Below are 14373 nucleotides of genomic sequence, written 5' to 3' on the forward strand. Positions count from 1 at the left end.
AAGAATGGATTTTTTTCAAGCGATCGGCACCAATGCAAACCAGAGTAGCTACTGAGGAAGTAAGCGGTCTTATGAAAAATATAGGGGAGGTAGATTTTACAATACAGCATTCTGTTACTGCTTAGTGGGAATTTAAACTTAAAACAATTTAAAGACTAATAGAAATCATCACAAAAATGATTCGAGTAGACACTATCCAGACAAAAAAAAATTGTACTGAGAACAAATTAATTCACCTACCAATTACAACTTACCAAAGTGTTGTATAAACTGATGTCACCTTCAATGCCACTCCTGACATGATAAAATTTTACAATTGGCACTTTGGCAGAGGTGATTGACAAAATGTTTCTCAATCCTACGGGAGAACAAAATACACAATAAAACCCTGGATTTCCAATTCAGTTAAGACTAACACATTAACACTTGTAGTTTTGTTCTACTACATTGCCTAAACATCCACCTTATCAGTAACAAACAGTCCGATAAAAAAGGTATCAACTTTAACTACATATACCATACACACCACATATAATAAAAAGAAAATCTATACATACATACACATACATATACACACACACACACAAACATTCGCTTTTTTATTGTTTAACAAAATGCAAAATGAGTATAACCACGCTTTGCCTTCAAAATAGCAATTATTTTAGGTACACCTGCACACAATTTTAAAGAACTCAGCAGGTAGGGTGTTCCAAATATCTTAAGAGAACTAACCATAGCTCCTCTGTGGATTTAGGCAGTTTCAGTTGGTTCTTTACTAATGCAATTGCAAACTCGACAATGTTGAGATCAGGGCCCTGTGGGGGCCATACCATCATCTCCAGTACTCCTTATTCTTGACTTTGATGCTGAGGTCGCCGTCATGCTACAGAACAAATTTGGGGCATCTAATGGCTCCCTGATGGTATTGCATGACGGATAAGTATCTACCTGTACTTCTCAGCATATTTAATATTTACTAAATCCCCCAACTACATTTTCACAAATGCTGCCCCAAAACTTGCAAGGAACCTCCCATGGTCAACATTTTGGCTCATCAGCCCAGAGCACCTGCTACAATTTTATTGCACCCCAGTCCCTGTGTTTTTTTTTTTTTTAATAATTGGGACCCTTTGTCTTGTCTCCACGCCAAGGGTATGGCTTTTTGTCTGCAAGTCTTCCATGAAGACCGCTTCTGACCAGACAGACGGGTGTGTTTCCTGCCAATGCTGAGCTGATGGCATTGCTGGACATCTTCCGATGAAGCAAGCAGATGTGCCATCTGCTGCACTAAGTTTCCTTGTCACACCACTGTGTCTATGGTCCCCAGCATTGGTCGTTCCTTAGTGCTTTATTACACTAATGCAATTGTGAGGTTTTTTGCTCTTGTGCCCCCTTTATACATAGCCCCCACCTGCTCCATAATACAGGGCTTGACAAATTTGTTGTGAATCTAGGCGCCAGGTAAAAAAGTTAGGAGCCAGGATTTTTTTAAACCAACAGTTGGTCAGGAGTGATCTGATCATCACCAGCCCACTTACTAAACTCACAGCGTTTGACCTGGAAGCACCCTGGACTTTCAGGTCAGTGCTGTTTTTTTTTTTTTTTTTTTTTTTTTTTAACTCTTTCGATGCTGATGTTCCATTGGAGCACAGCATTGACTGATATTTAGTCCCCACAAGTTTGTGGGGACAAATGTTAACCCCTGCAATGCCACGAATGTGTCGTACACAATTGTGGCATTGAAGGGGTTAACACTGCACTGTCGCTCTCAGGGAGCGGTCAGGCAGCAGGGGGGTGTTGGGGCTGGTCACCACACTCATGTGGAGACCGAAGAACCCTCTCCCCTGTCCCTGAAGCTGCCTCTGGCAGCTGGGACTCAATTGCAGGTCTATAGACCAGCCATTGCAGGGGGAGTCTCTTTGATGACTGTTGTAGGCTTCCATGCCTACAGGAATCATCAAAGGGCTTGTGGGGGCTCGTTTTTGCTGTTGCTGGTCTGCCTGGGCAGACCACCAGCAGCAGAGCCCTGTACAAAACGGGAATTAACCCCTAAATGCTGCGATCGCGGCATTGAAGGGGTTAACGCTGCACTGTCGCTCTCATGGAGCGATCAGGCAGCAGGGGGGTGTTGTGTCAGGAGGGTGTTTTTTTTTTCTGGATGTAAGAGGCTGACAAAACCTAGGCGCTAGGACAAAATTCTGTGTCGCCATGGCAACCTGGCGCCTGGGATTTGTCGAGCCCTGCCATAATATATACAACAGCGCACTAGATTCATATATGTGGAGTGACAAGCACAGCTATTTATACTGTCAAACACAAATGTGTTCAGCAACCTCTCCTGAGTACAGTGATACCCCCCATGCATGGGTTTGGCAATTTGGTGATTTAAAGGCCACATCTGGAAGTGTATTACAGCAACACTGTAAGTGAAGATTGCTTTCTACACCCATTTTAAACTCATGACCTGCTAGGCATGTCAATTGTCACCAATGGGATGTGTTTTCCGTGATGTGCCAGGCACGTCAATTGTCACGAAAGGGTTAATAGGACTGTGCAAAGAACAAAAGGTCATCCATTCAGACGAAGGAATTGTCCCTTATAGCAGCGAACAGCAGGGATAATTGGTTATAAAGATAGGGTTTGTTATACCTTGCTGTAGAGCCCTGCGCAGGACTGCTTTTTTTAATGCCGCTCCCGTTATTTTGAATCCCGCTCCCGCAATGTGGGTGTTCCGCTCCCGCCACATTTGTGGCCAATCCCGCCCGTTCCAGCCATATTTGTGGCCAATCATGCCCGTCTCTTTACCTGATTTCCCACGCAGTCCCGCAAGTTGTTCCCTCACAGCGTCTCCTCTTGCTCCGCCCAAGAACAAAGGCGTAACGCCGCCTTGTTCCTGGGCGGAGCAAGATAGGAGACACTAATTGAGCAGGGAGAAGGCATCCTTGCGGGACTGCGCGGGATTACCGGGACCCGCAGGTACAGTGCCTGACCACCCGCTCCCGCCCGCAGCCCCAGAAAGACCACCCGCAAGTTTTTTGGCGGGACCCGCCTCCCAATGCACTCGTCTACCTTGCTGTTCCAGTCAGAATGCTATTTTGAAGTCAAGGATTTTCCCCCTTTATTAGGTACAATGAGAAATTGCTTCAATGAGAGTTTTTTGCCTTCATCTAGCATCAACAGCAAGGTTGAAATTGATTGACTTTTGTCTTTGAATTACCAATTTAAAGCTGCCATGTCTTTGTGTTGGCAAATATTACCTCAGGCTGATCAGCAGTAACTATTCAAGGGTATATACGCACACAAAAACAAGTGGAAAAAACAGTTTGTACCTTGATGCTTTCGAAGATGCCATGCCAAGCCTTCAATTGTTCTTATGCAATCCAACTCCTATAGACAAAGAAATTACACATAATTAAATACATATACGTTTCAATTAATTGACTGACTACAAAACACGCAAAACTAAATATAGTTACAGTGTCTGTTTCAATGCCATCAATTGTCATGCAGATATCAAGGTCGCTCTGCTTGAAGCCAAATCCATTTTTTGAAGATCCAAACAAACGTAGCCTGGCCCCTGTAATGAGATGTGTTAAATAATGGTTTTCCTTTTTTTTTTTTAATACCTTAACTTTATTAAAAAGAAAAAAATAAGTTTTATGTAAACCAGTAATACACGCCAGCTCTTGAAGGATACATTTACACAACACCATTCTGTGTACCCTTGCCCGAAAACATGTAGCTTTATACATTTTAATTGAGATTCCCAATAATAAAAAGGTGCGCGCAACTCTGATTTAAACAGTTTTTCTAAAAGTGCTTTATTATTTCAGTTCCTCTAATTAATTTGTAATATTTCTCCCCACAGTTACCTGGAAATTCTCTCTTGATAAAGTCTTCCAAATCTTGGCGAATAAATTCACGAGCTTTATACTCCAATGTTGAAGGAGAAAAGTCTTCTACAAAAGTTGAAGAAAAAAAAAAAAAAAATAAGAACTCATTCCCAAATAATTGCTATATATCTGCTGGCATTCTGGTGGTGCAAGCTTTCAATCTAGACGATAGGGATAAGGAAGTGGGAGCAAGAAAAGCATATAAGTCTACTGCATACCAGATGAACCAGAAACAAAAGTAAGATTTGAGTAAGATTTATATAAACAGGTAAACCAACACAAACCAGGTACAGCTGACCCTGGCAGTGACCGCTAGCCAAACAGCTGCATGACCAGTGTCCTGAAACCTCCAGAAAAATACCCTGGCTTTACAAAAATATATACTTTCATATCGACACGGTCTTCTGTTGGACTGCTAAGCTTCTTCACATATAGCATACGCCTAGCAAAGCCAGGCATGTGCAACAACTAAATCGATAAGAGATAATGAAAATGGTTGTTGAATTAGTCTGATTAGAAGACTAAGATCCAGATTCACCTCAGCGCAGCAGGGGACCTGGACCCTCTTCTCCGACAGCCGGTGAACGTCTGCGCGATGTGCGCAGACAACCTCCGCTGCTGTCCGGCACTTATTCTGGGACTTCTATAACTGAGTGCTGGTGTGAAATGACCTTCAGGTGCTCCTTCTTAGAAGGCCAGGTCGGAGGTGCCGGGCAGTAGTAGAGGTTGTCTACACGCTATGCGCAGATGCCCCCCGGCTGCTCCATTAGACACCAGGGAATCTGGAGCACGGGGTGGCATGTCTGGGGATGCATTGGTAAGTTTGGGTGGGCAAAATGGCATATCTGGGGGGCAGGTCAGCAAATAAAATGCATTTTTCTCAACCAATTTTTTTTTTATTAAATATGAAAAAATAGTTTACTTGTGAATTAAATGTAAACATTTTTTAGGTATTAAAAGCTAGTTTGCGAAATATTGTGTTTGGCTTCTTGTACTGAAATATATTCTTGTATTAAAATATAGCTTTTATTATGTCATAGTAAAAAAAGGAAGGCGATTAGAGAAATGCCATTGTGATAGAGATAAAAGTACAGTGAGTACAATAACACATTAATGGAAATTTTAAGTTTTTAATTCAAGCGCTGCGTAGATTGTTGGCGCTATATAAATAAAAGATAATATTCAGTTTGTTCTAAACACCCAGTTTGTACATTACATTTTAAACAAAAAAAGTTTTTTATCCAATTAATCGAAAAAATTAAAATAATTGTTAGTTGCAGCCCTAGACCTGTATCCACTTAGCAGTCAACACTGATATCCTCCAATTAGCGGCCACTGCGGCAGATATGATGTCATTTCATATCCGGCACAATATCACGCAGCCCTGTTTGTTTCTGGCTGTGTGCATCAGAGCTTGGAGGAGGAAGTAGTCCGGGGAGCAGATCTTCCACATTTTAGTGGATGCGAGGAGAAACTTATGAGGTGATAATTTTTCGTATCAGGACATATACATTTTTATTTGGGGGGGGGATTTGTGTCTATTTAACATGATTTTGTGAGGATTCTGTTTAAAACAAATTAGAATTTTCACCTCCTTTTTTCTCTAGTTTTTACAAAATTATTCATTCTACATTTTCAGCTAATCATGTAACTATGGTATCAAAAGAAATCTCTCCAATAGTTTATTCACAGGAAAGGGGAATAATGGTTCATATGTTTATTTTGTTCATAATAGAACATAGGGCTAGTGGGTCTTTCACACAGCGCATCTCAAGTTTCATCTGCATGTTCTATCCATACCATCTTCTGTTTTTTCTTTTTGGTGTTGGGGGTTATTGTATTGGATACACAATTTTTTGTGTTAAATTGCATCCCTTCAGGTCTCTTAAATATGCCAACATGGCCCTGAACTGTACATAAAAATTTGTTTTATGAAGGAGATTTACAATTTTACAATTACACATACACACAAAAAGAAAAGCTAATTAGACATGGTAGAGAAGTCTACTCCATCAATGCACTAAAGAATTATACTTACAACATTTCAGTACGTACCATAACACTTCATACAAACTTGATCCAGAACAGCATGGAATTTAGGTGTGAGAGGTGGCAAAGGGTCAAGCTTAATTCTTTTGAAGTCCTCTGGACAGTCTTTCCTTAAATGGCCTTCTCGCTTACACAGGTTGCACACAACTGTAGGTAGCTACATTAAAGAAAGGGTCAGAGATGTCCCTTAATAAACTTTAAAGAGAACGGTGATTATCACTTATACAAGGTGCTCAAACTGTTTAAGCTGAAACATAATAAATATTGTTCCAGAATACAATGGTTTGTTAACAAAAATTCACATACCTTGCCTCTTGTGAAGATTGGCTTATTGAACTCATAAAACAAGTTGTCATCATCATCAGAAATCACATTGTCCAGATGTACAGACTCCCCCTTGTTATCTTTATCTTTTAAAATCTCTGTTACAAGAACCTGCGCGTCATTGTTTTGGAGGCAAGTGGTAGATATTTGCTCAGATTCAGACACTATATCACAGACTGAACCAGTGCACTTATCCAGTTCTTCATCAGTGGTCAGACTATACGGATTTAGAATAAGACTTATTTCCTCCTCTTCATCCTCCTCTTCTTCTTCCTCAGATTGATTTAGTAAAATGAGATCACGAGAAACCTCTTCAAGCTCATCTGCGCTGTCCTCCTCTGGATCAATGTTACTCAAAATTCCTCTGCAACTTTCCATTGCAAAGCCACCTCTCTCTGTTACAGCTACACTGGTAAAACACTCACAATCAGACAGGCTGTCTGTCTCCTCATTGCCTGCAACCGGGTATTCTCCATTCTCACTATCTTCCTCCATACCTTGATCACTCAAGTGGTCATGTTCGGTTTCACGATCAAGAATATCATCATCCTCGGACTCTTCATGACAACTTTCTAGCTCTTCACAACTCTGGAGATACTCCTCGGGATCACATAAAACATCCTCCTCTATAACACAGCCATCATTTTTAAGAGCAGGGTCACCATTCGTTGAGTCATAGACCAGTTTCTTCTTTGAAGAGCACCGGTCTGTTTCCAAGTTATTATGCTGTGGTTGTTGGCTCTCCTCAGCACAGGCAACAGGCTTATCAATTCCACAGAATGAAAAGTCTTCCAGTTTTTTATTTAGATCTGACATATTGTTATCCTCAGGGACCCTTTTAAGAGCATCTGTGTGTGAATCCTGGTCTATGACCACACTAGAAGTTGCTGTTTTTTTAAAATTGGATTTTACCCCCTTTTTTTGAGGTGTGGCAAAATATTTGTATGTTGCCTTCAAGCAGTGAAGCATGTACTCGTACATTAGCTGACTGTTCAAGGATCTAGCCACATTTCTTTTGACAGAATATGGATCTAAAAATAATAAAATGTGATTAGGTTTCTTGCATAACAGATTGCACCAACACGGAAACATACATATATACAAATCACACCTTCTACAGCAATTCGCTTTTTAGGCCAGTCCTTTGTTTCCCTTGAAAGCTTTTCTTTAACACGGATACTGATAACCAAGTTTGCCATGTTGAATTCCAGTGCATAAAACCTAAGCATTTCAATCCAAAGCTGGCCGATCGATGCAGGACACTGGCGATCTGCAGGAAAGACCAAAGGGACCTACAAAAGATTGTTAACTCTTTTAGTTTACAATCAATAAGCAAATTAAACAAACTATTTTTTGGCTTTTTTTACATAATGCAACAAACATTTGAAATGCCTTGTTTTTAAAAACAATATGATCTGGCAATAGTCAACCTAATTTGGATATTGGTAACAAATATGGCTCTAAAGTTTTCATAAAATAAATCACAGCTGTGCAAGTCAGTGAATATCTAGGTTATACAAGCATAATTTGTTAAACTGACCTAGGCAGCTGTTGTCTGTGTCAAGGGCAGCTATTCTTTTTAACCCCTTAAGGACAATGGGCGGTCCCAAAACCCATTGAAAACAATGCATTTTGAGCCCGTACATGTACGGGCTTTGTCATTAAGGGGTTAAAGAAATTGATAATTGTGTACATTATGCAGGGCTAACTTAGCCCTGCCGGAGAAACTTGCCAGTGTTGGAACTTCACAAGGAATATTGAAATGATACAGACACCTGGGCCGCTAAGATTTACACCCTCACCTTGCCCCTTATTGTGCATTCTTCACGGGGAGTAGTCTCATCTGCCGGAGCGTACTCCCACGTCACAGTCTGCTCTTCTGCTAATCCCATATGGTACTGTCCCAGTTTGGAAATGCTAAATCCTTCAACCTAAAAAGATTATACATTAAAGGAAAATGCATTCAACATTCAAAACACTATTGTATACAGTAATGAAGTGCAGCATTAAACAAGAGTGTTTTATATCACATTATTCTAGAACACTTTCTTTTCAACTGCAAATACCAAACTTTCGTTATTGGTGAATGGCCAATGGCATTCCACAAGCAACACACCGAGCCGACCATCTACAGATTCATTAGTCAAAGGAACTCTCCGAGTGAGTATGGTTAAGATGTTATATAACTGGCAAAGGTGTCTGCCTTGTACAAAAAAAACCAAAAACAAAAAAAACACAAGCTCTATATTCTCATATTGACGTTGAGGACCAAACACTTAAAATATGTTACAGTTTGTACAGAACTTACCCAGGTGCCAAAATATACAGGTAGAACAGGTTCTTTTCTATGTTGCAAAAAGTAAACCACCATGAGGGCAAATACATATGGAGGTAGGCCTCCTTCATCATGTCTATCAACACGGCAAAGCTGTAAAAGGAAATAGGTTTTCTGCATGTTACACATATAAAGACACAAATATTGCTATACAATCAGGACTCCTTATCACTTCCTCTATATGTGGTACTTCACATGCTTTCATTCTAAATACTGTGATGTTATGATGCAGGAATTACATACAGCCATGTGCAAGCAGCGTAGCACAATGCTAAAGTCACAATTTAAGGGAAACATGAGCAATTTGCATATACAATATAGTCTTAATCTTGAAATACTAATGCCAAGGGCCACTAACATTCTATGTAGAATATTTTCAGAACAGAAACAGGCCGATTTTAGATGGTATTAAATAGTTTAACAGCATCGCTTATTCTTCCAATGTATCGTATTGCATAGGAAGGCATTGGTGCTCATGTTCCTTGTCATTCAAATATTTAAACTGCCGTCACAAAGATTAAAGGAGTAGGTATATCACAGATACATCTTGAATACTATTGTATTTTGTCGTTCTTATACATATATTTCTGTATATGCATATTAAAACAAACAGCAGCTACCTGCTTTTCAGAATTATTTACCTTTGCCCAGTAGCGGAATGCAACCACCAACGCTATGATTCTTGGTTCAAGTCTACCAAGTTTGGCCAACAGCTCAGTCGTTAGACAGGTATTTTCATTGCCCGCACTCACTTTACACAATAGACCACTAACAGAGATATAGAGGACATTGGTCAGTGTAGTGTTACTGTACTATGAATGACTACAATAGAGTAGCCCCCCCCAAAAAAAAAACAAAAAAAAAACTGCACAGCACCCACAAATACACACAAGAGTTAACAGCAATTACAATAAACCAAGCTTTCATTTGGGGACAGACAATGAACTTGCATAAAACATTTAAATTAAAAAGTTTCCCCTTCAGTAACCAGACAGGTAACCTATGACACAGGCACTATAGCATTATTTGTCACACCTTTGCTTTTCCCTGAAGACCACCACTGGAACTCTGGCATGGAAATCCACATCAAAGTCTGTAAATAAGTCTGTTGTACAAAAATAAAAATTACACATGAACACCTTTTCTCAAGGGTAAGTTGCACGTCAAAATTAGCATTTGTCTACTGTACATTACCATGCAACAAGTCAGAATACCTTAAGGGCAGGATTTGACCAAAAAAAGCCAGTAAAGGTTGTCCAAGAAACCAACTTTGACTAAACACTCCCCGCATTAGTCAGTAAATTTTGAGTAGCACAAATACAGGTAGACAGGACACTTGTGGTGACATTTATATATATATGTCAAGTCCAGTCTGGTTTTTAAGTATAAGCCCCCCCCCAAAAAAAGAAAGACACACTACATGACTTACCACTCTGCTTTAGACTTTCTTGGACAAGCAAGAGCACATCAGGCTGATTCATCTATAACAACAGAGACACACAAATGACTGTTTGACTTCTCACAATGACCTTATTAGTACATACGCAATAGGATGTTCTTTTCAGTAACAGATGAATATGATGATGTTCTTTGTGTTGGCAGGGTGCTCTTTAGAATGCCATCAAATATGGCAGGAGGGAATTAAGCAGGGCCTGAGAAATAATAGGCCACCTAGCTATCAGGTAGATAGGTTGTGTTTGGTACCTGCAAGCTTCTAATAACATGGTGGGCACAATTACCCAGAGTTATTGACATACATAGTGCAGCAAAATATATGAGATTAAAACATCAGGCAGGAATTTGCTGCCAGGTTTTACGATCCAGGTGGTAAATTGCCTGGGCTACACACTCCTCTTCCTACATGACACCAAACGGGCAGACTCTCAGAGAAAAAAGTAATTATAAAAATAAGAACCTGGGATTAAAACTTAGAACTTCTTTATATTTTGACAAGGGACCGTAACGTCAAGAAATTCCACTATCCTATGCGTTAAAGTGCATGATGGCTGGAGAGTCTAAGCAAGGTTATGGCCAAGTGTCTTTAACCGGCACTTATTCTACTTACGCTAGGTGGAATCTTGACGTCTATATTCAAATCAGATCTTCTGAAGCCAAATCTACTAAGGGAGGATCCATAAAGTCTTAGCGTACATCCTGGGGGGGAAAAAACGTACCATAATTGTAAAAAACAAAATGTTAAAGTAACAATTGCATAAAGCAGTAAACTAGAAGATGGCTGTGAAATCTTGAAAGTTTTTAATGTGTACAATATTTACATTCTCTTTCGAGACTTATAGCTACAAGCATATATACTTTATTGCATATAAAAATGTACGGTGCATGAGGATGCACACACACACACACAAGCTCAGACAGATATGAAATGGGACATAGTTAAAAATGCCAAACGCATAATATACAAATAGATGGTGTGACTCTGTGCCCCGCATTCCATACCCTGAATCTTCTGCTGTATTTGGTTTTCCACAGCTTTCAAAATAGCAAGTCTTTGTGCAAGATCATCTTCATCCAATCCATTCTCCTGTACTATTTTATTAATAGATTCAGTAATTGCTTCTATCTGGTTTAATGTTGGTGGAGGTAGAGTAGTCAGAAGCTGCTCCTCTTTCTTTTCCTATGGGGGGGGTGGGAGAAAAAAAAACAAAAAAAAACAAAAGTCCAACATGACAATTCTGCACAAAAGTATCTGAAATACCTGTTTCTGAAACTTTATTCCTGAATACTCATATTTCAATATTTTTTTTATAATAAGCTTCTTATAATATTAAATTGACCACTGCAGGCTAAAAGCAAATAATCACCTTTATACTTCTCCTGTGTCTCCTTTCTTTAATGTGTTTATGAGCCAACTGCACAGATTCAATCAGAACATCACACAGCTTACAGGAATAGATGGCTGAAGCATTTTTCCTCGGACGCTGCAATAAAAAGCAGTAAAGATTGTATTAGAGGTTGCAAATAAAATACCCACAGAGCATGGCAAATCCCAATCATTTAAGTTACTACCAAAGTTCTCTGTGCTGCATTTTATAGAAAAGCATTATTTCTACTACATTTACTAGACTATATACTACAAGGCCAGGGGAGATGAGAAACAAAACATTTTCCAACACCAATAAATAAAGAATGCACACTCTGATTTGTAAAACCAAAAAATTATGTGCGTGTAATATATATATATATATTCAGCTACTGTACATCCATTTGATAAAAAAAAGGCTATTTTGTCACTTTAACAAAGCATTCCCTGCAGAATTTGAATACATTAAAAAGTCCTACGGTTGAGTTCTTCCTGTTACAGTATTCTTTGAACTGCACTACAAAGTTTTATTTCTGCTGTATACCCTTTTGAGTCTGTAGATGAAGTCTCGTTTAAGACGCTCCTCAGCTTGCTGCAAACCCAGTAACTCTTTTTTGGACATCACATTCTTCTCTGCCTCTGGGCTGCCCACATAATCCTCTTCATCAAGCTCAGATGGACGGCGTCTGCGATCATTCTTTGACTTTCCTTGCATTTTGGACTCTGCAATCCAAAAGGTGTGAAAGATGTAAAACATGACTCAACTACAAAAAGATGTTTTCACACATTTAAAAAACAAACAAAAAAAGTGAAACATACCATTAAGAAACAGATACAATTACCATCATAATCGTCACAACAGTCAGATACATATAACCCTGTGTCTTTTACTAGGTGTGATATACCACAATGTCAAACCAACCCCCCCCCCCAAAAAAAAGAAGAAAAAATGTAGAGAAAGCTTCAACTCTTCACACTCTATTTTCTAGCTTAAAGGCAACACCTTAATATGATAATTTGTTTAACGGATGGCTTCTACAACAACATGTCCCCCCCCCCCATTATGTCCCATGCACGGGGCTAACATAAGGCAACTGTAATGACATTATTTAAAAAAGGTATTACTTCAACTAACCGAGCTGAGATCTACAAAAACCAGAGTTGCGTTTGATTTCCGGGCCATAAGCATTTTGTATAAATCGACCCCTGCCTGAATTAGCAACATGAAGTTATCCATGTACAAAGTATATTTCGACTACTTAGTTGAGTCATGTGCGAAGCATTGACCCTGTCTTTTCAGTAAATAAAATGATGAGGGAGTAGAGTGTGTGTATATTATATACATATATACTGATCAGCCATAACATATTGTGTAGGTCTCCCTTCTGTCACCAAAACAGCCCTGACCACGAAGGAATGGACTCCACTAAACCTCTGAAGATGTGCTGTGGTGTCTGGCACCAAGATGTTAGCAGCAGCTCTTGTAAGTTGCATGGTGGGACCTCCATAGACATGTCCTAGTCACATGTGATCTCCTGGTAAGCAACGCACATGGACCTGGCCATCCACGTGATGTAAAAGAAAGCCTTCTTCCATCGCTCTGTGGTCCAGTTCGTATGCTCATGCTCTTTCAACAGTGGACAGGGGTCAGCTTGGGCACCCAGACTGGTCTACATCTATGCAGCCCAATAAACTGTGATGCACTGTGTGTTCTGACCTCTTTCTATCAGCATTTACTTTTTCAGCAATTTGAGCTGCAGTAGCCTGTTTGTTGGATTTGACCACACGGGCCAGCCTTCACCCCCCCCCCCAAGCATGAATGAGCTGTGGCCACCCAAGACCCTGTCGCCTGTTTTTCATTCCTTGGACCACTTTCGATAGACACTGACCACTGCAGACCGGGAACACCACACAAGAGCTGCAGTTTTGGAGATGCTCTGACGTGGTCGTCTAGCCATCACTATTCGACCACTGTCAAAGTCGCTCAGACCCTTACCCTTGCCTATTTTTCATTGACGACAAAATGTTCACTTGCTGCCTAATATATTCCACCCACAGGTGCCATGATATTGTGCCAAGATTATCAGTGTAATTCATGTCACCTGTCAGGGGTGTCAATGTTATGGTTGATTGACATAAACACACACACTGGCCACTTTATTAGGTACACCTTGCTAGTACCGAGTTGGACCCCCTTTTGCCTTCAGAACTTCCTTCTTTCTTCATGGCATACTTTCTACAAAGTGCTGGAAACATTCCTCAGAGAATTTGGCCCATATGGACACGATGGCATGACACAGCTGCAGCAGAGGCCATTGGAGTAAAGTGAACTCATTGTCATGTTCAAGAAACCAGTTTGAGATGATATGAGCTTTGTGACATGGTGCATGGATACACTGCGGTCATAAAAAGATGGACATGGTCAGCAACAATACTCAGGTAGGCTGTCGTATTTAAACAATGCGCAATTGGTACAAAGGGACTCAAAGTGTGCCAAGAAAATCTCCCCAAAACTAGTACATCCACACAACTAGCCAGAATCGTAGATACAAGGCAGGATGGAGCCATGCTTTCATGTTGTTTACGCCAAAGTCTGACCCTGCCATCTGAATGTTGCAGCTGGAATCGAGACTCAGACCAGGCAACGTTCTTCCAGTCTTCCATCGTCCAATTTTGGTGAGCCTGTGTGAATTGTAGCCTCAGTTTCCTGTTCTTAGCTGACAGGAGTGGCACCCGGTGTGGTCTTCTGCGGCTGTGGCCCATCTGCTTCAAGGTCCGACGTGTTGTACGTTCAGAGATGGTATTCTGCATTCCTTGGTTGTAACCAAGTCCGCCCATTCTTCTGACATCAACAAGGCATTTTCATCCACACAACTACTGCTCACTGGTCCAAAAACAGGAAAAATATCCGTTCTCCGCTACAACCAGCCCGTCTGGCACCAACAATCCTG

The 14373-nt window shown here is 40.3% G+C and overlaps 2 protein-coding genes across 2 annotated transcripts in view; both read right to left on the reverse strand.

Annotated features, from left to right (window-relative positions):
• The window catches only part of ISCA1 (iron-sulfur cluster assembly 1), a 521537-nt gene that overhangs the window by 38429 nt on the left and 468735 nt on the right, over positions 1 to 14373 (reverse strand). The gene's annotated exons all lie outside the window — the stretch shown is intronic.
• TUT7 (terminal uridylyl transferase 7) overlaps positions 1 to 14373 on the reverse strand; it is a 29292-nt gene that overhangs the window by 10947 nt on the left and 3972 nt on the right. The window contains exons 3-18 of the mRNA XM_053467320.1: positions 11967 to 12145; positions 11424 to 11540; positions 11059 to 11236; positions 10667 to 10755; positions 10031 to 10082; positions 9637 to 9706; positions 9243 to 9369; positions 8575 to 8694; positions 8069 to 8197; positions 7378 to 7558; positions 6249 to 7297; positions 5949 to 6099; positions 3873 to 3959; positions 3477 to 3577; positions 3330 to 3387; positions 255 to 358 (exon numbers count right to left, since the gene is read on the reverse strand). Coding sequence (XP_053323295.1) covers positions 255 to 358; positions 3330 to 3387; positions 3477 to 3577; positions 3873 to 3959; positions 5949 to 6099; positions 6249 to 7297; positions 7378 to 7558; positions 8069 to 8197; positions 8575 to 8694; positions 9243 to 9369; positions 9637 to 9706; positions 10031 to 10082; positions 10667 to 10755; positions 11059 to 11236; positions 11424 to 11540; positions 11967 to 12145 — 2792 coding nt within the window. The remainder of the gene's footprint in view (positions 1 to 254; positions 359 to 3329; positions 3388 to 3476; positions 3578 to 3872; positions 3960 to 5948; positions 6100 to 6248; positions 7298 to 7377; positions 7559 to 8068; positions 8198 to 8574; positions 8695 to 9242; positions 9370 to 9636; positions 9707 to 10030; positions 10083 to 10666; positions 10756 to 11058; positions 11237 to 11423; positions 11541 to 11966; positions 12146 to 14373) is intronic.

This window comes from Spea bombifrons, chromosome 1 (assembly GCF_027358695.1).
Source record: "Spea bombifrons isolate aSpeBom1 chromosome 1, aSpeBom1.2.pri, whole genome shotgun sequence".
In the NCBI taxonomy this organism is placed as follows: domain Eukaryota; kingdom Metazoa; phylum Chordata; class Amphibia; order Anura; family Pelobatidae; genus Spea; species Spea bombifrons.